Genomic DNA, 27381 nt, shown 5'->3' on the forward strand with positions numbered 1-27381 from the left:
CGAGGTCTACGCTTTATATAGTCAATGCAATGCAATATGGTTATGACTTAATTTAATTAACCGTTGCCTAAAAAAGTTTATTGCAATCAATATGCCTATTATAGCTTAGTTTTTGCTTTATAGTCTATTTGACAATTAATTTTTTTAAAAATATATTAAAATAATATATTTTTTTAATTTTTAATATCATTATATTAAAACAATAAAAAACATTAAAAAATATTAATTTAAAATTCTTAAAAAATTAAAAATATTAAAAAATATGGTTAGAGCGTAACACCAAACGATGCATATTGATATATAAGTTTTTTTTTATTTTTTTATTTGTTAAAAAAATATATATTCAAATGATTTTAATTGTGCATTCTTCTTATAAATCCGGAGTATATATTAATAAATTTACTTGTGCAATATTCTTAAAATTTGAATCTAAAAAGTTAAAAAAGGAACATATTTCCTTAATCACTTGAATAACCTCTTAGGTTTATTATTATTGTTATTATGATAATTAGGAAGTTGGGTTCATAACTTTACTCACAAGTGCAAGTCAGTCGAATATCAAACAAGTGCATAATCAACTCGATGTATATGCTGGTTGAAATGAAATCTATGAATTTGATCGGCAGCTCATAACGATGGAAGAAGAGAGATTCTTATGTTTATGGGAGGCAAAACTTAGACCATAATTTTATTAAGGCATCCTAATTTAATTAATGAACTATTCTTGTAAGTTGTAACTTGACTTGAAAATAAGGTTATTTTATAATTAAAAAATTACTTATAAATACATCATCATGTAAGAATATTGAATAATACGGTATGATTACATAGGAATCGAGGGTATTTTGTCCTGGTGTGAAAAAACTGGCTTGAGGAAAAAACTGGCTTGAGAAATTCCTATTGACTCTCATCTTACCAATTCGCAAGTTCTTTAAGTATTATATTAGCTCCATATATATAGATTGATTGATGTATTAATTACAAAAAGATGCCATCATGATCTCGATCAATATATAAAAAAGTGATGCTATAACGTTTGCATGTTTTTTCTTATTTTTGTTCCCTTTAGCTTTTAATTTTATTAATATTTACTCATGCTATTGTGTCTAACATTAATTAATTCTGTCGTTCCTTCTCTTTGGTACACATAAAACACCATAGAAATGTGCCAAAAACATTTTTGAGGTGAGCAAAGCAAGGTGTGGAATGAATTTAAGACAGGGGCCACTGTATTTATAAGGGATATGTGGGTATAATTCTGAAGAAATAATAAGCATGTGCATCAATTTGCATGGAGCCCCACATAATTTTTAGCTTTCCTGCTGAGAAGTTGTGGAGAGGCCTCGGCCACAGAGTGAACAAACAAAGCTCGTCCACTAGCTCCTTGGTATTTATCCATTGATGTCCTTTTAGGGCTTGTTGGAGTTGGACGTATATAGAATCTGTATGTGCACCAAATTCGTTTTAAGCCAAGGCCTAAGATCGAAGTATATGCTCTATAGTATCCATACTGCATTATATTGTATGGAAAAAGAATAAAGTATGGTAAATCACACACTATCTTTGCCAAATTGAAATACTTAATTCAAAAACAAACTACTCGAATTTATGAGAATTTATTTGTTATTGCTTGGTTTGGGATTTGAATTCTAATTATCACTGGATGATGAAATTTAATTACCAGTTCAACACTATATATATATATATATATATTATGATTTAAGGAGGGTCATGAACACTAAGATTAAGGAGAAAAAAAAAAGATAAAGAAAGAGAAGAAGGGACGGCGGCTTAGGATATGGGGAAAGACTATGAGAAAAGAAAAAAAAGGTAGGAGACCAGGATGATATAATTTAAGATAGGACAATGATGCATCACAAAAGCTATACTTCCATCAATTATTATGATTATTTGAAAGTCAATTAGTTTCAAGACACTATCAAATAAATTAATTATAAAAGAAATTAACATTTGAAGAACACATGACAAAAGGTTAATTAGGAAGGAGTCCAAGTGAAGAGAAGATTAGTAATTAATTTTATTAATAATTATAATGTGTGATGAACAAGACGTGCAGGTAGCATTTCTTTGTTAGCTTTCGGCCCATGCGTGATGTGATAGGTGGTGGTTGGTGTTTACTTTTGAGCTGCACGTAAAGCCAATGGCCGGCTTCTTGTTCATCTCCCCTTGGCCCTTGACCCTTGACCCCTTTTTTTTTTTTTTTATTCACGTGGGGTGTCCGGGCCAGCTTACGCGCACCACGACTATTCCCCACGGCCCACTGGACATCCTGCAAGCCCAGGAGCAGGTAAGGCACCGCGGGGGTGACAGACGTGCACATAGAGGGTCGAACCCGGGAGGGGGGCGGAACAAGTCCACGATGGACCACAGCAGCTAGACCCTCAAGTGCTGGGTACACAGCAGAGCTCGAACCAGGGCACTCAGGCAGGGCAAAGCCTGCCAAGGCCACTGAGCTACAAGCCCCGTGTGTCCCTTGACCCCTTCTTCTTCCTACAAGTTGGTATAATTCTTGGACTTTAGATCCTCAAGAACTTGAGCAGGATTAGCGTTCTTGTTAGTGTGCTTTTTAAGTTTCATGTTCTTGCTTCTAACCACTTGTCTCATATTATTTCTGTCTGCTGTCTGTCCATGTTTCTGGTCCAGCATGACTTTACTTCAATTTCAATCTAATCTGGCCCACGAAATATTTTCTCACATTTCAGTAGGTATTACCTTCGACAGTAAGCCTATATCAAGACCAGGCCTCTCGATCCTAACAATGTTATTAAATCCAAACCGAACAACTATTAGGCCAAAACTATTAATCAATGGATCATTGGTTCAATTAGTGATCCAACTATCGAGTCCATAATAATATATGTAGATATATTTTACAGCATATAAAACATAAAATAAAAAGGATGACTTGCAAGTGCATAAATGTAGAAAACGAAGGTAACAAGTTCATGTATAAGAGTTATAATTTTTTTTCCTTATTAATCAGATCCATTGTTTGAATCGGTTAAATTTACTGGATTTGATTAATTAAGTTTGATTTTAATTAAAAAATAAAAGTTATTAGTGTTTTATTATGATACTTTACACTTCCTAAACACATTACATCGTTTATTGAAATAGTATAATGATGATGTTTTTGCAGGTAAAATTATTTTTTCAAAGAAATCCATTAGAGATTACGAGATAAATTGATCCATATATATTTTTTTACTACTTTGTTGTTTTTAAAGAGAAAAAAAATTAATTTTGTTTTAAGGGGTTCTTTTGTTTTTTAACAATGATTTGAATAATAAAATTATGATAATACCTTTAAAAGTAAAAAATTAGAAAGGTTTTTTTGTATTTTTATTTTTAAACAATAACATTATGGAATTGCCCTTAAATTCAAAGAATAAGTATGATTTCAAGGGTATTTTTATCCTTTTCTAGGTTAGGAGTTGTTTGGTAATTTTAAAAGATTAAATATAAATATAAATTAGGGTTATCAGGCTCTAATGTTATAGTTCTACTCAAACTCATGTTTTTTGAGTGTGGCTCAGAAATATTAGACAGATGCATAAATAAATTGTCGGTTGAAACTAGATCTATATATTGTCCACAAGAGCAGGGAAGAGGTCAATGCACATTTGTAGGAAACGTGGCATAATTCACCGTCTAGCAAGTTCTTATCCCACCTCTTAATCAATCAGCTACATTTTTACGAGTACGAGTATATAAAATGTTGGTTGTAGTTATTTTTTAAAGTATTTTTATTTATAAATATATTAATATAATATATTTTTTAATTTTTTAATTTTTTTTAATATAAGTATATAAAAATATTTAAAAATAAAAAAAATTTAAAACATTTTAAATTTTTTTAAATTAAATTAATCATTTATATCACCAGCCCATCATTAATTTGTCCCCAGCATTGAATTAATTATACACATAATTTGTGTTCTTATAGCAATTAATAGCATGTAAATTGGTCAAAAAGCTAACGGAGTAGATTCCACTCCAACTTTCAGGCAGTCTTGGTAAATTGTACATAGTAACACGTGTTAAAAGAGAACCAGAAGCTTCCTATTTGTAGAAAACACAGAGAGGTTTCGAAACTAAGTGCATGGAGTTTCGATTGTTGTGGTTAATCCTTATTATTATTTTTAAATTACTTTTTGAGGGATTGTGGAATATGAAGAGGAACCAAGGAAGAGTAACCCTTGTTTATCTAAAAAAATCAGAACACGCATTAGCTTCACGAAATGCTTGAAAGAGCATAACCAATTTTCCTTCTTTAAGTCTCCGAGCTCAGAAATCAAGGGAAAATGGGGATAAAAATAGCATTTAATCCCATGCTCAGGAAACCTACTAGCTTCTTGAGAATCAAATTCAGTAATTATATTTCTACAACCTGCCTCATATTTCTGCAACCATATTTGTTGTGTCACCAAGTTTAATTTTTATTTGTAAAACATAATATAAAAAATTCCTTATTTAAGATCTAATAAATGTGATTTTTTTATGATAATTTTTAATTTGAATGAAATAAGAATAAATTTTATAGTTAGATTATTACACACACAAAAAATAAAGACGACTATTATAAATTATTGTTTCTTGAAAAAGTAAAAATAATCTTCAAGTTTTTTTTTTATTTATGAAAAAAGACTTTTTTTTTTTGGAAAACTAAACTTATTGTCTGAGATTAAGTTGTTCATGACGGGACAAATTCAAAATCCAATACCCATATTATCATTCATGAACTTGAATTTCTAATAACTCAATTAACAAAACATACATAGAATCACTCTCGATGATTATCAAAAAAAAAAAAAAAAAACATACATAGAATCATAACTCTAAGATGAGAAAAAATTCTTTCCAGAAGAATAGAAATCTTTCTACTAAGAAGTTAATTTATACATTGAAGTGGTGGTGAAACTATATTATATTATAATGATGGATTCATGAGCTCATGTAAATCGACTTGATCTAAGCTTTTTAGGAGTGCGAATATTGCCTCCCAAATAAAATCCACCGAGTTATTTCTAAATTTGTAATCGAAGGATTTATTCTCAAATTTGGATCCCAAAGAAAAGGCAAAGATATACGTTCTGTTCACTCTTCAAGGATTTACAATGCATCCTTAATAAAACCATTGAGTTGTTTCTAAACTTGTAATCAAAGGATTTATTCTCAAATTAATTTAGATCCTAACGAAATGCAGAGATATACGTACATTGTGTTCACTCTTCAAGGATTTACAACATCCTTGACAGAACCAGATTCTATGTCTTCATTAGTGGTAGTAAGAGGAGAAGCTGGCTGAACCTTTGTAGATTCTACTGTCGTGGCAGCTTCTGCAGCTTCTATATTCGACTTGGGCATGTTTTTCATCTCCTTGGTTTTTCCCAACAAAAAGGAGTACAAACCGATTATTATCAAAACCATGCCCAGCAATCTGCAATCATAGTAATTTCCATTTAATTAGCAATAAGATGTGAGGTTGGATTTTGGAAACAATAAATTAATTGTTAAAAAAAAAAAGAAGGAAAGAACATACTGGCCAGCAGTGATTTCCGCACCAATTATGAGAGCTTCCAAAACTGCCACAAAAATTAGTGTCAATGGGTTGAACATAGGAGGATAAGAAGGGCCTCTTCTAACAACAGCCCAACTAATCAAGCAAAATGTTGCAGCTGAGGCTAAGGATCCCTGCAAAGATTAAATCCCATGTGTTAACTTGTGAGAAACATCATTGACGATACAAGTCCATATCCATAATTATATGACTGGTTCCTTATGAGATACGCTATCCCACCTTTAACTAGCTTAGAACTTTGTGATGGGTTAATCTTGTAAAAATATTTATCGAGGAGAGACTTGATACCTTGAGATTATAAGCAGTACTTTCCTAGTGGAACATCAGATATCATCATTCATAATTAATTATCTCCAAGAATTAATTTCTGGGTATAGTTACTTATATCTAGTAAATTGGTCAATAGACTTACTGAGTAGATGATGGTAAGTAGCTGCAGATTCCACTCTAGCTTCCAAGCAGCGTTACTTCTATCAATGCATAGACCTATTGCTGCTGATTGGATGGAAGCGAAGATACAAGTGATCATGGTTGTATGATATTTGAATGGGAAAACCTTGAGCAATTTGGCCTATCAAAGTCACAAGCAAGTAGCTGAATCACATAGCCATTCAAAATGACTTGGTCATGGCTGATTAAGGATAGATATTGAAAGTGCTAATAATACATTGATACAAACCTGCAATATATACCATGAAGAATAAGACAAGCAACTGCCAATGAGCAAGATTGTACCACGAGTCTTATGAAGCACAGATGACTTGACTTGAACATGATGTTGAAGAGTTTTATGAATAAGGTGGAATGTTCTTCCCTTGTAAAGACAAGCTATCATAGCTCCTGAAACGCATAATATGGCTCCTGATATCTTGATTTTCCCCGCTCGAGTACTCAGTCCTAATTTCTCAAGTCTAACCACTTGGTTAGTTTTAATATTCGGAATTATATAAAGCTACCAAAATGTATGGTACATATATTTGAATCTATGTAGTGAATTTGGGATTAAAATAAATCAAAGTACCTCAAGATGATGGAGAAAACAAAGGTTACTATTGGGACCAAGTTGAGGAAGTTGACAGCATATGTAGCTGAGGTATCTTTGAGACCGTAATAGAACAATCCCATAGCAAACAATATCCTGCGTCATATGCTTACATTTGTGTTATATATATCTTCTTATAACGTGGACATATAGGATGCATCTTCTTCCATTTGTATATATTAAGATTAGAATCGCCAATCTTGAGTCGCAAGATACAATTTCAAAAGGTTAATTAATTCATGAATTTGCTTGAAGTATAAAAAGTAATTTAATCGAGTCATTTGCATATTTTTTGTAGTTATTTAATCACATTAAAAAGGGGCCACATTTTAAATCAATTCTAATTCTTACAATACTTTTTAAGGTGTGTTAAGAAAGGTTAAATTAATAAATATTGTTTTATATGATAATACTTTTTAAGGTGTGTTAAGAAAGGTTAAATAAATAAATATTGTTTTATATGATTTTATACATCAAATACTACAAATAAAGGTTCAATAAATATTCATATATCACTAATTTTACTCACGATATCAGCATTCTTTTGAAAATAGCATTAAATAAAATACTTTGTTAACACTATATATTCTACCTAAGTCAAAAGACAACAAGACTAAGTTGTTTAGTCTGAAATGCATGCTATTAATTGTGATTCAATTGCAGCCATACACATTTAAATGATGACTCCAAAAATGGTAAAAGAAATGAACATTAATGAGGAAATAATAAATGTGATGCAATGTGAAATTTTTTTTTTGCCGTAGTATAATTAAAGTAATGCCATGTTAAGAAATATAAGAAGAAAAAATTTCAAGAAAAAAAATATTTTCTTTGATTGTATAATAAAACACACAAATGCAAGTAAATGATAGTGTTGTATGATATAAAAATCTTTTTTTTTTCTGTGTTTAATTCCTTATTCTCTTGATTATTTGTTAAATCAATCGTTATCCTTTTAATTGGGTTATGTTTTTCTCTTTTGAAATTTATTGATTTATTGAAATTAAATTCAAATATCATATGATTTAGTTCTATTCAGTCCAATAAGTGTGAATTTAAATTAATTTGAATGCGATATCATTCAAAACACAGCAAAAATGTTCATACTAGAAAGGAAAATTACTTACCCACACAAGGAATTAACAAAAAGCCAGAAAAAAACAGACCAATTCATCTTACTTTTGATCATGCCTCTGCAACCACAGCAGTAATAAAAAGAAATTGAGAAAAATGGTGTCAAAGACAAAGAGACGAAATTGATTGATGACAAGATGACATACCTTTCAAAGTAGAAAGCAAAGGGAGCCATGCAAACGGCAGCAACTATATGCCTATAGGTCATAAGTGCAAGCACAAATGTTCCATTATTCAATATGATTTTGGAAAGCAATTGCATTCCTGTTGCCATCACTTGAACCATCAACATGCCCATCACTGCTTGTGATGAGACAAAACATTTCTTTACCCTCCCTCCCTCCATCTATTCTCTAGCTCTGCCTCTGCCTCTGCCTCTCCTCTCTATGTTAGATTTATAGTAGAGAGGATTGGTCAAATCCCTTTTGTTTTTGTTTTAGATTCTATATAAATGGCACTGTTTTTATTTTTTTTTGCATCAAATCCTTTTGAGATGGTGTAGGAAAAAAGTAAGCTAAATAAAGGGCTTGATTAATTGCATTAGGGCATTATAAGGAAAGTTGGTGAAGAGGGCTGAGAAAACATGACATGTACAGGTGCCGGCGGAAGTCATAAAACTATCTGCCCGTGGAAGATGGTCACTGTGGCATCCACGCATGCTTGGCTGGCCTTGTTTTTTGGCTAATTAAGCTAGGGAAAGTGTTGTAGTTTAACTAGGTTACCATCACTAATAAAATTATTATTTTTGTAAATCACGCTAAACAAATGACGGCATCACATAGTAGCAGACCGAAAAATCGAGTGCTTCATGGTTCTTGCATTGTATATATAGCTAGGGAAAGTGTTATAGTTTTACTAGGCTTCTATCATTAATAAAATTATTATTTTTTTCCATCATACTAAAAAAATGAAGGACCTACCCATAAAAAAAATGAAGGAACTAGATATCGAATTGAAAAAATCTATATACAATAGGCAGATTCCTGAGTTGCTCTTTACCCCAGCAGCAGTGCCACTGCTGGTCTTTGAACTGGCTATTCCTGTGCTCCTTTCAAGTGAAAGTAATGAATTTTTAGGCTGCAAAATCAGCATCATCAAATTTGTAGACAAGCAAAGAAAAAACAAGATGGTTGGTTACTACTATCAGTATTGTTCTTCAATTGAACACCAGCCACACAAGATCTTCATCGTTGACCTTTCCCTTATCCGCAGCGTTGAATAACAGAGTATCAACTTCTCTTCTTTAAATACACTTCCAGATTGCTCCCATATCACAGATACAAACAATAGCCACCATATAAGATAACTGATATGAGAGAGCAAGAAAACCCCAGCAAGAACAAACCAGAAAAACTAATGAATACATCACAATATAACCCCCAACTCCTGATCTAGCTATATTCATCCTGCAAATCATCACACCAAGCTAAAATTCAAACATTCTTCAGAATCACCCAATTCCATCTCTTCACATCCCATCATGACTTCACCAAAACAAAATAACACACGTAATATTAGCAACCACGACCTCTGATGGTGTCTTCTGCAATATAACAACCAAGACCACCAATCACCCAATTCATTTCTGAGAAAGAAAGACAGAAGATAGATTAAAATATTTGTTAGAGCCATGCTACAAGGAGCATAATGCACCAGTTTCAACACTGCCATAAATCTAGCAGCTCTTATGAAGATATCATGAAATTTCCATGGACGTTTCGACTTATCTCTCATCCAGTTAACCACGTTTGCTGAATCTGATTCAATCATAAATCTTTTTCCACATAACTCGTCTCTTGAAGCTGCTAATTCCAAAGCTTTCAAAACTGCAAGTAATTCAGTTTCATTTGACTCCTTGATTCCAACAAAAGCCGAGAAAAGACACAACACCACACCTTTATGATCCCTCAGTACCCCACCAATTCTAGCTCTACCAGGTTTTCCAAAGGCTGAACAATCCACATTCCGTTTTAGTTCTTCAATGGCAGGCGTGGACCGCATAATGTTTATTCTAGTTTTTCTGTGATTAGTCCAATTAACTAATCCCTCGATCAGCAGATACTAACAAGTCTAAAGCATTATAAGGGAACTCAGGATCATCTGCAAGGATGCTAGCTTTGGTTCGTGCACTGTGCTCCTAATTTATTTTCAGTTGGAACATTGCTTTCCTTACTTCAAAATCAATTGAAAAAGGCCACTTTCCTTCAAACAGCTTAGTGAGTTAACCTGCAGCAGTGATCGAGCGGCGGAAAATCCAGCCGCAGCCACAAGGTGATAGAAATAAAAATGGAGGTGATTCACTTTATAGTTTGGAGAATATGGAAAAGGATTACAAATTGAAGAAGCAAAGAATTCATCGTGGATGATGGACCATGGAGATTGAGAAGCAGCAGGAGGAGGCTATGAATGCTATGTTGGGGTATTCTTCTCCTGATGAGAACGATTGAAGCAATAAAAAAAGCATTATAATGGAGTTGATTCTTCTCCTGGTGATAGAAATAAAAATGGAGGTGATTCACTTTATCATTATGAAGCAATAATGCTACCTTTCTTCTACATTACAGAATCCAACGAAGCTCCCTAAAAGCTATTTTGAATTTGTATGGACTAAGAATTAAGGTGCGTTTTGTTTGTAGTCAGTGTGATACAATGTTTTCTGCTAGCTTATTCAGGTAGTCTCATGATATAGGTCCTCTATGAAGTGTAAAAAATTAGAAGATAAATAATGAAGCAATGAATATACTATCCAGCCTAGTCATCATGTCTTTCGACTCTTTCCAGTTAAACTAACAATTTTCTTTGACTACTTGCAGATAGCTAGCTTTATCAAGACTCGCATATTTAGACCTATTGATGGTTGGAAATACATGATAGAGGAGTTGGGGATCAAATGCCAAGAAAGGGAAGGATAGTGTTTCAAGAATACCCAGTCTATCTGATCCATCTACACAACCATTCTAGGAGGACAGGAAACCGATTTCTATAAAGTTCCTGACTCTGCTGAACTTTCCTTTCATTGTTTCTGGCCATTGATGTTTCCCAAGGGATCGAACATAAGTCAAATAGCATTCCCATTTTTTTAAGAGCTCTTTCTCGAAATCCAGAGGTGGGCTTAATCAGTTGAGGGAAATGCCTGCTTCTAAGATTCACATATCATCCATCAATGATCTTTTTCTTCTGATCTTGTGCTCCATGGAATTTAGTGCAACTTTTGAGTACTGTATGTGTTTTATTTTTTCCTTCACAAGTTCCCTTAACTTTAACCAGCTAATCTTTTCATTACCTAGACTAGATGTTTCTTCAATATAAAAAAACCACTGTGTTTCCATTGAGGAAGTGACTTGTCGAAACTCTAGAAGTGGTGTTACAAGTAACTTGAAGGGAGTGGAAAACATTCCGAATTGCATTTCTCAAATTTTTTTGCTGTTGCCGGAATTTTCATTTATCAATGAATTGTTTTTGCTGTTGCCAGAATTCTGGCTCGGAGTGCCCAATGCTTGATAGAATATCAGGTCTAGATGACATGGGTCTAGTTTGTTTTCAAGCTCAACGCCCTTCGGCGTGGTTAAGAGTAGAGCCCAAGTGAGCATAGGTCTGACAAGCTTCCAAACAGATATGGATCTAAAGAGTTGCCTGACCTAATGTTCTTGGGCTCAGCTACACGGTGAGCCCAAGCAAAAATAAATCTGGCGATATGTCAAACCCAATATTCTTCGTTCAGCTATGCACTGAACCCAAACAAACATGGATTTTGTGAGCCGCTAAACCCAATATCATTGAGTTAAGCTATGCGTTGAGCCTCAATTAACATGGATCTGACAAGCTGTCAGTCTCATTATTCTTAGGTTCAACTACGCGCTTATGTCCAAGTGGACATAAGTTTGGCAAGCTTCCAAACCCAACATTCTTGGATTCAGATATTCGATGAGCCCAAGTGGACGTGGGTCTGACGAGCTGCTAGCCCAACACTCTCGAGTTTAGCTACTTGCTGAGCCTCTGGCGAGTTGTCAGACCCACTACCACAATCTTTATATTTACCGACGGAATTTTCCGTCGGTATTTGTACTATCATTCTGTTGGTAAGTAATTTACTAACAAAATCACTGACAGAAATGCTCCGTCGGTGAATCTTTCATCGGTAATTTTTTTGTCGATAAGTCCGTTGGTAATAAAAAAATATTATTACCGATGGATTTGCTGACGGAAAAAGCGCGCAAAAAAAATTACCCGCTTCATTCCGCCAGTATTTCCCTCGAAAAAATACCGTATATAATTCCGTCGGTAATTATTTTAAAAAAATCCGTTTTACAAAACTATAAAATAATTAAATTAATATAAATCAACACTCTATAATATTCAAAACGATTGGAAAAAAAAAGACGAAAATCAACTCAAACAAATTTGCAACAAATAAATAACATGAAAAAATAAATTCAACTAAAAAATTTCATATGAAAAAAATGATGTTATGATTGCTAAAAATTTAAAAATCCTATAAATAAATCAACTAAAAATTGATCTCATATGAAAAAAATCCTACAACAATATTCATACAATTATTAAGAACAAAAACAATTAAAAATAAAATAAAATAACAAATATAGTGAAAAAAACACAAAAAAAAAGAAAAAGAAAAATTGTACCTTAATGTGGTTGCAAGTGAAGCTAAGAAGAGAAAAACAAAAACAAATTTGTAAAGTATATTAATTAAAAAAAATGTGAAGAAAGAAGAAGAAATGAGAAGAATACATACCTGAGCATAGAGGAGAAGAGAAATAGTTGAGGAGAGAAGGGGAGAGAAAGAAATGAATATTGATGTTTTTTACATATGGGGAAGAAGAAGAAGAAGAAAGGAGCTCCGTCTGTTGTGAAATTAGGGATTCTAGGCTTTTTATTGGGGCGTTTTACCGATGGTTTTACCGATGAATAATTAAATATTAATATTTTTAATCATTTCATTGGTGATTCCGTCAGTAATATTTAATTTAAATTTTCAATTTAATCAAAGATTTTTAGAAACCGCCAAATATTACCGACGACTTTTCAATCTATCGGTGATTTCGTCTGTGATATTTAATTTAAATTTTTAATTTAATCGAAATTTTTCAGAAAACCGCCAAATAACACCGACAACTTTTCAATCCGTCGGTGATTTTATCTGTAAAGAACAGTAATTAACAGTGCAATTAGGAAGTGAACAGTTCTAGAGCTCTGTGGAAAATAATGACAGAATTTTCTGTTGGTAATTCCCTTTGTAATTGACATGATGAACAATGTTTACAGTTTACCAACGAATTTACCGATAGATTTTACTGACGGAATACATTCCGTAAGTAATTTTGTTTGTAAAAATGACACGTCATCGTTTTTATTACTTTGTTTTAATTATTTTTTTCACGGTAATTTAAGGGAATACTACGGTCAGTATAATTGAAAGATTGATGTGATAATATAAAAAGTATAGTTACCACAAAACAAGCTACAAAGGAAGTTCTAATTAGCACGCAGACTTGCTGCACATCACTCACATAGACTTTATCTCAACAAAAATGGTAATTTCGGAAATTAATTAATATTGCCGTGTTTCCAACGCTCAGTACTCTTTTTTGGGTCGTGAAAAACGATATATAAGTGCAAAGTCATTAGTGCTTGGCGTAATTATTACTTTGCCTTGCTTTCCTTTAGTCTAGCAACAACTACTTAGTGGGGGCATGATTTTGCACAATTTTGAGTCCACAAGGAAAGTTGATAGGAACCTTACCTTCTGTAAATAGTGATTGCTATAGTCGACAATGGAAATATTTGCAATTGATCAGTAATTCAACCTGCAGTTCCATATTCAGAACCACTTACTGGCTGCGAAGACTTGGAGGTCAAGGAGGAAAAGGACAGACCAAAATGAAGATTGGTTTTCCCTTGTTGATGCTGAGATAGAAAGATCTTTTAGGCCTCCACTAGCTTGGAAATTAATTTTGCCGTGTTTCCAACACTCTTGTATAGTCAACAAAGGGTCTTGATTGTATGGAAATATTTGCAATTGAATAATTCAACCTGCAGTTCCATATTCAGAACCACTTACTGGTTGCGAAGACTTGGAGGTCAAGGAGGAAAAGGACAGCCCAGATGAAGATCTTTCCGGTAATCTTGAGGGCAAGAACCTTGGAACTCCAATCTTTGTCAGTTTTAGTACGCTGCTCTGTTTTCCGGTAATGGTTCAGTAATGTTATTCCTAAACTTTCACTAAATATTGTTTTAATTTCCGGTACGCTGCTCTGAAATTCCTTCATGTCTAACTTGTAAAATAATAGTCTGAGCGGTTCTACACCACCATGCATATTTAGGAAACTTCAGCGACAGACTCTTAGTTTTGCATTTTAGAATGAACAATCGCATGAAAAACAATCCCTGAAAATAATTATCCTTTTTCTGAGCACAACTGATTTCAGCTGAAAAGAGGGGAAAGGAAAATAATTATCCTTTTTCTTCCAACAACCTATCCCCAGAAAAGATATTTAATCCATTCAGAAAATCAATATTGTCATGCATGTTCCTATTCTTATTCTCATTAATTAATGAAATGTTTTTTTGACACTATGGTAGCTTTTGTTTTTTTTATAAAAACATATTGCCTAAAAAAGCATTAAATTAAATATTTTGTGTTTTTTAATGTTTTTGATGTGTTTATATATATTAAAATTAAAAAGAATTAAATATATTTTCAATTAAAAAATACATTCAAAAAATATATTGCACAACATTATGAATCACACAGAAAGACTTTTAGGTAATGAGAAATGATATATGTGCAAAGTCATTAGTGCTCCATTGCTTGGATTGGATTGGACATAAGGAGGTGAACATGACTTTGCTTATCAATTTTTTTTTATTTCAGTTACGTATGCATAATCCCATAGTTTAATTATTTTTTATTTAAAATAGAAAAAGGAAAAATCAAAGTATATCAATTGAAGGAATGATAAGCCTGAAAAGTATTTTAAAAAAAACAAAATATTACTAATCAAGATTTGTCAAATAACTATTTAGTTATTTTTAATACTAAAAGGATTAATTAATTTAAGAAATATTAGCAACCTCTAAAACACTATCTAATCCTTTTAAGAAATCAATATTTATTTTTTTATGTTTTTTTATGATTTTAATATATTTATATTAAACATTAAAAATAAATTTTAAAAATGCCATATTAATATATTTTCAAATAAAGAATACATTTGGAAAATAATTAAACTGCCGTACATTACCGAGCGCATACAAAAAGTATGATCCATAAGTGCAAAGTCGTTAGTGCCCCCATTGCTTTGCGTAATTATTTCTTTGCCAATAGACAACAATTTAGTTTGCGCAATTTGAAAGGAACCTTACATATTTCCAAGGTTTTTATTCTTACTTTATTTTTTTAATTATTAAATCCTAAAAAATATTCAAATATATCGAAATAACATGTTTTTAAAAACATTGAAAACCATATAAAAAAATATTAATTTGATACTCTTACGATTACCACTAGATAAGCTAAAAATAAAGTTCTAATTAGTATTATAAGCCATATGTTGAGCTACAAGTTTTTATTTATTTATTCTTATGAATTTTAATATAAAAGGGTATGATATTGTGTAAGTGATATTTTATCCTTAGATGTATAAAATTCTTCCTAAATATTTGACACAGTCTCATGTTTGATAAATTTCAAATCATTGATAATTTAGATTTGAAATATCAACTTTTTGATGCCAACATCATGATCATCTTGTTCTATAATTGGGATTAATTCATTAGTTTCAAGTAACATTTTTCTATATTCCTAGTAGTATAAAAATCTTTTAAGGACCTAATATATTTCTATCACTATTAATATTTTATAACGAATATTTATCTCTCATTAATATTTTGCAAGAAATATTTGTTTCTCATTTATTATTGCTAAAAGAAGGAAATGACTCTTAATAACTTAGTTTTTGAAATATTAATTTGAAACAAAAAAAAAATCAATTTTTTTAAAAAGCGTTTTTGAAACGAAAAACAAACAAAACCCACTAATGTGCAATTTAATCACTTAGCTTTAAAGTACTTCATGTGGAAGTAACTTAGTAGTAGGTGACTTAGAGGAAGAGTCTAATGATGTTATTTATCCTCTCTATTAATCAATAGTTCTTTCTTATTCATCCTATCTAGTTTCAAACCATTTTTATTTTATTAATTAATAGTTTATTTTATTAATTAACATGAATATCCGGCAACTCAATTTATTAACATCTAGTAACTTAGTATTAGTGAATTAAGGGACTTCTCCTCGCGTGAAATATTCACTGACTTTGATTATCAATTTTTTTTCAATTATGTATACATAATTCCATAGTTTAAATTATTTTTTTTAGAATAGAAAAAGGAAAAATCAAAGTATATCAATTCAAGGAATGAAAAGACTTTGGATCATGAGAAACAAGTTATATATATATATATATATTAGTGCGAAGTCATTGGTGCCAAGAAAACACAATTCAGTTTGCACAATTTAAAGTCAACAGGGAATCAAGTTGATAGGAACCTTACATATTGATGATGTTGTTCGGGTTTACGTAGTTTTGTGGTTTTTAAATTTATATTTTTAAATTGCCTTGTAATAAACTTATTGATAGAATTCGGATTCAGGATTCTATAGGTTGCAAGCTTTTTAAGATTTGACCATGTTTATGATGTTGTTCGGGTTTACATAGTTTTTACAGATGTTTACAATTTCACCACCTATGATTTTTCTTAATTTTTATAATTTTTTCCGATCTCATCCTTTAGAATTAAATTGGTTGAAAATTATGCTTCTTGATTGAATCTAGGTAAAAAATTTCAATAGATGCGGCTTTTAGATATTAAATCAGGTTTAAGAGATTTATCCTATTTTTTTTATTTTTCTAAATTGATGTTGTCTTATTTTTTATCCTTTTTTTTTACTTTTTTTTTTTTGTTTAATTCTCTATTTTTATTTTATTTTTTATTTGATTATATTGGGTTAGCCGTCGACAATTTTTTTATATTTCACGCCCTCCATTTTGAAATCTATAAATATTCTATCATATTACAAATGATTTTTAATTTCACCCCCTATGATTTTTTAATCTTCAAGTTTGGTACTAATTTTTTTTGAATTGAAATTTTTTTTGTTTTGAATAATTGCGATATTTCTAGCATATGTTTGCTTGATTTTTTTTATCCCTTTTTTTAAGTCAATATTTTTTGTTATTTGTTTTTTTTTTAAGATTGACTCTTTTTTTTTTTTTCAGTTAGGTTAACATTGGGTTGTGTGATAATCTAAATAGGTTCAGATGTGGGTTTTTTTTGTCAGTTTATTTGTTGTTGTTGTTGGATTTTTTTTAACTTATATTAAAGTAATTGTTTGACTTGCAAGAACACGCGGACAAGATATCTAGTTATAAACCAAATGAGATATAATCCACACTCTTTAACATATTGATACGAAATACAGAGGTTTGAAATGTATAGTTATATTTATTCAGTCAATGCATGATTCACTCTATTTTTTTTTGTTAAAACAAGTATGGTATAGCAAATTAATCATGATTTTTTTTAAAGCAGGGCATGTAATTAATGCTTTTAACATGAAAGAAATCAAGAATGCTCCTTCTTTTAAATTTTATCACTAATCCACAATATAATTGATTCTCCAATTTTGAAGTTGGAAACCACAATAAATAGCTTACTCACCAGATGGATTAACCTAATTTTAAATGCAAAGGCCTTCAGCTTCAAGTGGCATATATGTCAATTCATATCAACTCTAACTCGACGCAACCATTCTTTGTTTTTTTTTTTTTAAAAAAAGAAAAGGCTTATAATATATATTTTTTAAAGCTGCTAAGTGCTAATCAATGTTTCTTAAGTAAAACATGAAATCATGCTCTTAACATGAAACTAATTATGAGTTGGAATCCACATAATTAGCTTATAATGCGTTAATTTCATTTTAAACGACATGATCTTCAACCTCAAGAGGCAAATAATTTGTCAACATAGATATCTATTCGTGCAAAGTAAACTCTCACAGGCTTAGTTTTGTTGTAAAATATTAAGTATCCTCCATTTTTTTATATAAATAATTAATTTCTTGAAAAATATATAAGTCTGAACATGGATGTAATTTTTTTAGTGCAATCAAAAGCACTTAGCAGCTTTGAAGATATTGATCCAAACATCCTATTGTACAAAAAAATGTTATATGAACATCACTAATGTTGATTTGAAGATATTGATCATGTTATTATTTCTTTTAACAAAGCAATCCAATCGAGCCCACCTAGAATTAAAACTAAAACTCACCGTCCCTTTCAATATTGAGTTCCAATAAAAGGTAAAAATAAAGTGCAATATTGGACGAAAAGAAAGTGCAAAATTGAAACTCACCGTCCCTTTCAATATTGAGTTCTTACTCCCAAAAAAATAAGTAAATGTAAATTGATGTAATTTATTTGTAACAAGCTATTAAACTCGATTAGTTCATGTTGATTTTCTTAAAAATTAAGTGAAAGTTGAACTAATATAATTTAAATGACCTAATTATGATTTAGTTGATACAGTCAAAATCTGAGATAATTTTTTAAAAAATTAAAATAATATTATTTTAATTAATAGAGCTTAAACTGTGATCTAGATTTTTTATCTGAGTTTTAATAATCAAAGAGTTGGATTTTATTATCTAGATGTAATTTCAACATCTTCTCTGCTTCATATCCACAAAACTTGGGTTGGAGAAAAACAAATATCATAAACATTTCTGACCCATAACAAAGTAACTTTTTTTCTCTCTAAAAAATGCAAAAGAACTCTCTTCATTTTATTTATGTCAAGTAGTTAATCAAATCAAATTAACCACACTTTGATGCATGCTCATAGCTTAATGTACAAATAATGCGCACATAATTTTCCACTGAATTAAACGGAGATATTTATTGCCCTATTCCTTTCAGCAAAATGGTTTCTGTTAGAGGTCTAGGCGCGGGGCGCGCCAACGAAGGCACATTGCCTAGAATTCGGCAGCGATGGACTGCGGCAGAAACGAATTCGGCACGCAGCGTGCAAGGGTCTGTGCAAGTCTTTGAGCTGGCGACTTGGCATGGACGTGGGGCTTAGACAATGGACTTTCTAAGTCAGCAGCTGACACAGCAAGGCAGACAATTGGGGCTGCTATGAGGGCAGGCAGAATCATGGGTGGAGGGGCCAGATAATGGAGGACAAAGTGCTTCACCAACCCACTAAGGATAATGGGGAAGGTAGTGCTCCACTAGTCCATGTAAAGGGTGATCATGGGGGAGATAATGCTCCACTATGCCCCGAAATTAGGGGATTATGGGTGAGGATGGAATCTCACATTTGGCTATAAATAGGTTGCCAAGCCTCTGCTGTGTAGCATGCGATTTGTGCATAGCACACACCATTTTTGTGTATTCCTTTGTTGATGAGATAAATAAAGGTTGAGAGGGATTCTTGTAAAACTCTAGTGTGCTTGTGTTGCTTGTGTTTATTTGTTGTCTACGACGAGGCGAGTGTGAGAACCTCCTTGAGTGAGCGAAACACATAGTGGTAGGAAAACACGAGTGAAAGGGTGAGGCAAGGCTGAGTCTAGTTGGGGCTAGACTGCCGCATTGGGTTAAGTTTAGTTGCGAAAAATTTAACCCCGTGACAATTGGTATCAGAGCACGGTTGATTCAACAACGTGCAACCCGAAGCCATGGAAGCCATTCGGGAACGGATTACACGTCTGGAGAATTTGATAGGGCCAGACGAGGAAGAGGAAGATCGCTCTATAATGGATCGCTTGAAGGAAGCGATGGAAAGCGCTGAACGGGCTGAGAGCTTGTACATCTCGCTTGCGGCAGAATCGAGTGAGCGATTGGCTGCTGCTGAAGAGATGATTGCTGTTCTAAAGAGGGCAGTCACAAACACTCCTCTTGGGGTAAGTTCTTCTAAGCCTAAGTTGCCCGAACCAAAATGTTTTGGTGGAGCAAGAAGTTCCAAAGAGCTGGAAAATTTCTTATGGGACATGGAGCAATACTTCAGTGTTGCGAGGATAGGCGCAGCAGAACAAGTTGATCTCACCGTGATGTATCTCACGGGTGATGCAAAGCTTTGGTGGAGGATGAGAACCAAAGACGATCTAAGTGCGGGACGTCCAAAGATTGAGACATGGGAGCGTCCCAAGAAGGAGCTGAAGGAGCAGTTCCTCCCGAACAACACATCGTGGATTGCACGAGACGAATTGAAAAGACTCAAACAAGACAGGTCAGTTCGTGATTATGTGAAGTCTTTCAGTTCTTTAATTCTCGATATCGAGAATATGTCCGAGGAGGACAGGTTGTTCAATTTTATGTCCGGATTACAACCTTGGGTGCAAGCGGAACTACGACGACAGAATGTGAAGGATCTGTCTTCTGCTATTGCTGCCGCGGACAACTTGGTGGACTATAAAGCTCCTATGAGAGAGAGCCATAAATCAGCCTCCTTCAAGTCAAAGGGAAAGAGCAAGGAGGAATGGCCAAAGAAGAAGTTTGGTGGGGGTGCTGGAAAGGCTACTGCCGCGGAGAAAGGCAAGTCAAAATTTACGAGCACACCAGGTAATGGTACTAAACCGAACCTTACATGCTTCATTTGTGATGGTCCTCACTTTGCGAGGGAATGCCCAAAGAGGGAGAAGTTGAATGCTATTCGGGCTGGGAATAGCGATGAGGAAGAGGAGGTAGTCACACGCGTCAATCCTATGCGTGTGTTGAACTGCCTGGTAGCTGAATCAGGGGATGCGGCTGCCGAAACCTGCCATGTTGAGAAAGACTTGGCGAGAATTGATACATTGAGAAAAGGGAAGCCAGGGGCTTCAGACAACCTGATGTATGTGAAGATCGGGATAAATGGCAAAGACATAAATGTTATGCTGGATTCAGGCGCAACCCACACGTTTGTGGCAGATCGGCTGGTGAAGGAACTTGGCTTGCGGCTGAGTGATAGCCAGACATCCATGAAGGCAGTGAACTCGAAGGCGCAAAGGATTGCTGGGATGTCTTACGATGTGCCGATAGTGCTGGATCGGTGGAGAGGTAAGCAAGATGTGTTGGTCGTAACTCTTGATGATTACGACATTATTCTTGGCCTTGATTTCTTACGGAAAGCCAAGATTGTATTAATGCCATATCTCAATGGAATCATGGTTGCGAGTGAGGGATGCCCATGTTTCATCCCATGTATAAACGTCGCAATTGCGAACATTGTGAAAGGAAAGAAGAGCTTGATATCGGCAATTGCTATTGAGAAGGCATTGCGGAAAGGAGGGGAAGTTTTTCTAGCAACAATAGTGGAGGAGAAAGCCGACTATTGTGAGGAGGTGCCGAAAGAGATTGCTAGCGTGCTGCAGCAATTCGAAGAGGTGATGTCGCCTCAGCTGCCAAAGAAACTCCCGCCTAGGAGGGCCATCGACCATCGAATTGAGCTGGTGCCGGGGACAAAGCCACCTTCTCAAGCTCCCTACCGAATGTCGCCAAAAGAATTGGCCGAATTGAGGAAGCAGTTGGAAGAGCTGATTGATTCAGGATTTGTCCGACCTTCCAAGGCTCCATATGGTGCTCCGGTTTTGTTCCAAAAGAAGGCGGATGGGAGCCTTCGCATGTGTGTGGACTACCGAGCACTCAACAAGGTAACAATCAAAAACAAATATCCTATTCCTTTGATTCAGGATTTGATGGACAGATTGTGTGGCGCCTCAATCTTTACGAAGTTGGACTTGCGATCGGGGTATTGGCAAGTGAGAGTTGCTGACGGAGATGAGCATAAGACTACTTGTGTGACGAGGTATGGCTCGTACGAGTTTCTAGTTATGCCGTTTGGCCTAACAAATGCTCCAGCAACGTTTTGTAATTTAATGAATGATGTGTTATATGATTTCTTAGACAATTTTGTTGTAGTCTACTTAGATGACATTGTAATCTATAGTAGAGGAATTGAAGAACATGTAACTCATCTTTCTAAAGTCTTAGGTAGATTGAGAGAACATGAACTGTATGTAAAGAAGGAAAAATGTGAGTTTGCAAAATCTGAAATTATGTTCTTAGGCCATTTAATTGGAGAAGGACAGGTGAAGATGGATCCACGGAAGATCCAAGCCATCGTTGAATGGACAGCACCAAAATCAGTCCCGGAATTGAGGTCATTTTTTGGGCTTGCAAACTACTATAGACGGTTCATTGAGGGATATAGCAAGAAGACAACTCCTCTCTCAGATCTTCTCAAGAAGGATCGGAGATGGGAATGGACAGTTGACTGCGAGCAAGCTTTTGAGAAGCTGAAGACAGCGGTAGCGTCAGCTCCAGTTTTGGGGCTGCCTGATTTTGAGAAGCCATTTGAAGTGAATACTGATGCTTCGGATAGGGCTATTGGTGGAGTGCTCATTCAAGAGGGACATCCGATTGCTTTCGAGAGTAGGAAGCTAAGTGATGCGGAGCGGAATTACTCAACACACGAGAAGGAAATGACGGCAGTTGTGCACTGCCTTGGCATATGGAGAGTATATCTGCTGGGGCCAAAATTCATTGTCAAGACCGACAATGTTGCTAATACATTCTTCAAGACGCAAAAGAAATTGTCGCAACGACAACCTCGGTGGCAGGAATTTCTGGCCGAATATGATTTCGTATGGGAGCACAAACCGGGGAGCCACAATCAGGTTGCGGATGCACTCAGCAGACGCGAGGTAATAGCTACTATTCTTGCTATTGTTCAGGTGGAGTCAGATATGCTGGATCGACTTCGCCAAGCTGCTACGGAGGATGCAGCGTACAAGAAAATGGTGGAACTTGTACGAGAAGGGACAATATGGAGGTATTGGTTAGAGCAGGACCTACTCTATGAAAAAGGGGGTCGAATCTTCGTGCCAAAGGGAGAGCTGCGAAAATACTTAATGACGGAGACGCATGATCCGCAGTGGGCTGGACATCCTGGCCGGGAAAGGATGCTTGCTCTCTTGTCGCAAACTTATTATTGGCCGAAGATGGAGGATGATGTGGAACTTTACGTAAGGACTTGTCTAGTGTGTCAACAAGACAAGACTTTGCGGCAACAAGAGGCAGGCTTGTTACAGCCGCTGCCGATTCCAGAAAAGCCTTGGGTGTCGGTTTCAATGGATTTTATTGTTGGTTTTCCAAAGGTGGATGGCATGAACACAATCATGGTTGTTGTGGACAGATTCACCAAGTATGCGGTGTTTGTCGCTGCCCCGACGGTGTGTACAGCCGAAGTGGCCGCCGAATTATTCTACCGCAACGTGGTGAAGTACTTTGGAGTGCCTTCAGACATTGTGAGCGATCGCGATGTGCGATTCACGGGCAGATTCTGGACAGCATTGTTCAACATGATGGGAACAAGGCTGAAGTTTTCAACTGCGAACCATCCGCAAACCGATGGGCAGACGGAAAGGATAAATGCTTTGCTAGAGGAATATTTGAGACACTACATGACAGCAATGCAACGAAATTGGTTGGAGTTGCTAGATAGTGCGCAGTTTTGCTACAATCTTCAAAAATCCTCGGCAACGGAAGCAAGTCCGTTTGAGCTAGTTTTGGGAGCTCAACCCCAAACTCCTGCGGAGATTGCAGTGCAGATATCGGGTGGGAAAAGTCCAGCAGCATACAGGTTTGCGATGGAGCGGCAGGAGCTATTTGAGCAAGCGCAAGATAGCTTGCGCAAGGCAAGGAAAAGAATGCTCAAATATGCCAATCAAAAGCGAAGATTGCTGGAATTCAGTGTGGGCGACAAGGTGTTGCTCAAGTTAACTCCGCAGATTTGGAAGAAAATTGTGGGGACGAAGCACCGAGGGCTGGTGCCAAGGTACGATGGACCTTTCGAAGTCATCGAAAAGGTAGGCGCTGTTGCCTATAGGCTGAAGCTGCCTGAACGGCTGAAACTTCATCCTACGTTTCACGTAAGTTACTTACGACCTTTTTATGAAGACAACGAGGATCCAAAAAGAAGCAAGTCACAACGAGCTCCTCCTACCATTCATAAGCAATTTGATGATGGGATCGTCAAGATCATGGACCATCGTCGTCTTGGCCAACATAAAAAGAATCGGCGGACAGAATTCTTAGTAAAATGGAAGAAAAATGAGGAGGTTTCATGGGAGAAAGATACTGACTTGTGGCAATTTGAGGATCAAATACAAGACTACCTCACGTCTATTCCGACGAGGACGTCGGACTCTTCTAGTGGGGGTGGTTTGTTAGAGGTCTAGGCGCGGGGCGCGCCAACGAAGGCACATTGCCTAGAATTCGGCAGCGATGGACTGCGGCAGAAACGAATTCGGCAGGCAGCGTGCAAGGGTCTGTGCAAGTCTTTGAGCTGGCGACTTGGCATGGACGTGGGGCTTAGACAATGGACTTTCTAAGTCAGCAGCTGACACAACAAGGCAGACAATTGGGGCTGCTATGAGGGCAGGCAGAATCATGGGTGGAGGGGCCAGATAATGGAGGACAAAGTGCTTCACCAACCCACTAAGGATAATGGGGAAGGTAGTGCTCCACTAGTCCATGTAAAGGGTGATCATGGGGGAGATAATGCTCCACTATGCCCCGAAATTAGGGGATTATGGGTGAGGATGGAATCTCACATTTGGCTATAAATAGGCTGTCAAGCCTCTGCTGTGTAGCATGCGATTTGTGCATAGCACACACCATTTTTGTGTATTCCTTTGTTGATGAGATAAATAAAGGTTGAGAGGGATTCTTGTAAAACTCTAGTGTGCTTGTGTTGCTTGTGTTTATTTGTTGTCTACGACGAGGCGAGTGTGAGAACCTCCTTGAGTGAGCGAAACACATAGTGGTAGGAAAACACGAGTGAAAGGGTGAGGCAAGGCTGAGTCTAGTTGGGGCTAGACTGCCGCATTGGGTTAAGTTTAGTTGCGAAAAATTTAACCCCGTGACAGTTTCCTTCTTGGAGGGTGTATATATGTGGTGTTTGTTTTGGAATCATTTTTGATTCCTAGGACGATTGTGCTATGACGAGAGGATTTCCTTTGCACCATAGTTTTGAAACCCGACCTGGTCATCGACCCGGTTGAGTGATCGGGTCACGGGTCAGATGGGTTGACCCGGGTCAACAAAAAAAAAAAATTAAAACAAATTATCTCAACATTAATTGGATTATAATTTCATCCTTTTCAATAATTCCTATATATTAAAAGTGAAGATAAACACTATATAATTAGAAAAATTGCAGTGAACAATATGGCATATCTTGAACCTATACCATATTTATTCACTAATTAAACATTTAGTTACGTGGATTAATAATTAATATGACTAGTCTGCATTGAAGAAATCAGTGGGGGATTCATATTAAGACTACCATTGTTTTTTGGCTTGGCATGGCATGGTGCCGTGTTCTTTTGAAAATCCTTTTTTAAAACTTTAGTTAGAGGTAAGTGTGGCAGAGTTTGGTCAGAAATGAGATTAAAGATCCCTGTGACCTCATCACTGAGTCTGCTACTGTTCTTCACTTCTTTGTACTGATACACAAAGCGCCCAAAAACACCAACCCAGAGGGAATCATTCAATCAAGGTTCCAGCCTTCAACTTGACTCCTCCCGCTCCTCCCGCTCCTCCCCCCTCCCTCCCTCTCTAACCTCTTCTTAAGTCTTTGTATGTCTCTCTCTCTCATTCGGTTCTTTTAACTTGTTTATAAGTTAGAACCGTCGGCTGTAGTTCAAAAGTGGTGAGACTCTCTCTGATGCTTTGAGAGATTAGCCAACACATCATCACACCTTTCGAAAGTGACTTCCACTTTTTTCAATGTTCTATCTCTCTCGCTTCACTCAAACGAAAACACCATCTTTCCCTCAATACTCCCATCTTCCAGCCTAATCAAAAAAATTGGTCGGGTCTCACCCGGGTTTGACCGGATGGACCGGATCCCGGGTCGACTCTCCGGGTAGATCAGGTTTCGCCGGGCCAATTCCCGAACGGGTTTTTGCCTTCACCCGGACCGGTCCCAGGCCCGGGTCGGCCGGATCCCGAGTCGACCAGCCGGGCCGATCCGGGTTTTAAAACACTGCTTTGCACGAAGCAACCAATTTTGATTCTTATCGCATCATCCTATGAACCAGAAATTAATGGTCCAAAACAGCGGTCCCACCTATAGTATGATAAGATCAGCAATCATCAAATACCATCCCCACCATTTCCTGGGCCCACCCCACCATCCACATGATCTCTCTCTCTCTTACATCAATCATTTTTTTTGACATGATATTTCTATACTAATGGCCTCAAAACTTGCCTTTCTCCTCTGGTTAACTGATCTTGACATGTTTTGGCCACACGCCTTTTGCTAATGTTGTCTTTTTTGATCCTTCCACTATACATTCTATCTTAATTTGATCCTTGTCCTATTTGCTAATGTTGACCAATGCTAAAACCACTACTATAAAAATTCTATTGACTAGTTGAAAAGAAACATTCCTTCCTGCTTAAGGAATCTTGAATGGGTCTAAACTCCATATGAATGGCTGTTCTTTTAGCAAATTTTCATTCCAATGTAATGTTTGATGATTTATAAATAAATTATTGTCTATTCCTTGATTTATGAATGTGATTATAATTTAGTCTTTCATGTTCAAAAATCTACCACTAAGTATGTGTTTGATAATACGGTGCAGAGAACTTTTTAAAATATTCTTTAATTAAAAATACATTAAAATAACATGTTTTTTTAAAAAAAGACATCGACATATTAAAAACATTGAAAACCATATAAAAATATCAATTTGATGCTTTTACAGCTACCACTAAACGAGCTAAAAAGAAAGTTCTAATTAGCATTATAGGCCTCGTGTTGGACTACAAAGTTTTATTTGTTTATTCTTATTAATTTTAATATAAAATGGTATAGTATTGTAAAAGTGATATTTGTCCCCGAGGGTATAAAAGTCTTCCTAAATATTTGGCACAATCTCATGTTTGATAAATTTCAAATCATTGATAATTTAGATTTGAAAAATCAACTTTTGATGTCAACATCATGATCATTTTGTTCAATAGATGAGATTAATTCTTCAGTTTCAAGTATCATCTTCCTATATTCCTAGGAGTATAAAAGTCTTCTAAAGGCTTACATGTTTCCATCACCATTAATATTTTATAACAGATATTTATCACTTATTAATATCGTACAAGAGATATTTTTTTCTCATTTAATGTTACGTAAGAATTATTTATCTTTTATTATTGATATAAGAAGAAAATGACTTTTCAGGCCATTCACTCCAGCAAAATGACAAGGTTCAGGAGCTATAAATACTCATTAAATCATCAAGGTAAAAGGTTTACAATCTTCATTATTTACTGTATACATATTTTTTAATTATTTGTTTACATAATCTAATAGTTAAATTATTTTTTATTTAAAATAGAATAAGAAAAAATGAAAAATCAAAGTATATAAATTGAAAGATTGATAAGCAAGAAAAGTATTTTTTTTAAAAAAAGTACTATTGAAATAAGCATGGTTAAAATTGGTCACAACTATTTAATTACTTTTA

At 35.1% G+C, this 27381-nt stretch overlaps 1 protein-coding gene across 2 annotated transcripts; it reads right to left on the reverse strand.

Annotated features, from left to right (window-relative positions):
- Positions 1 to 5042: 5042 nt before the first annotated feature.
- On the reverse strand, positions 5043 to 8499 carry LOC7496451 (WAT1-related protein At1g43650). 2 transcript variants are annotated; one of them, XM_002317793.4, is made up of 7 exons: positions 7925 to 8499; positions 7772 to 7837; positions 6624 to 6740; positions 6282 to 6513; positions 6015 to 6173; positions 5564 to 5715; positions 5043 to 5461 (listed from the first exon to the last, which is right to left on the reverse strand). In XM_002317793.4, exons 1-7 carry the CDS (start codon positions 8122 to 8124, stop codon positions 5254 to 5256), a joined length of 1134 nt encoding a protein of 377 aa, XP_002317829.1. In that variant the 5' UTR covers positions 8125 to 8499; the 3' UTR covers positions 5043 to 5253. The 2 variants fall into 2 exon arrangements, with proteins under 2 accessions (XP_002317829.1, XP_052301926.1); XM_052445966.1 differs by having other exon boundaries at positions 7772 to 8499.
- Between the last annotated feature and the right edge of the window lie 18882 nt (positions 8500 to 27381).

The sequence above is a fragment of the Populus trichocarpa genome, chromosome 12 (assembly GCF_000002775.5).
Source record: "Populus trichocarpa isolate Nisqually-1 chromosome 12, P.trichocarpa_v4.1, whole genome shotgun sequence".
Lineage (NCBI taxonomy): Eukaryota > Viridiplantae > Streptophyta > Magnoliopsida > Malpighiales > Salicaceae > Populus > Populus trichocarpa.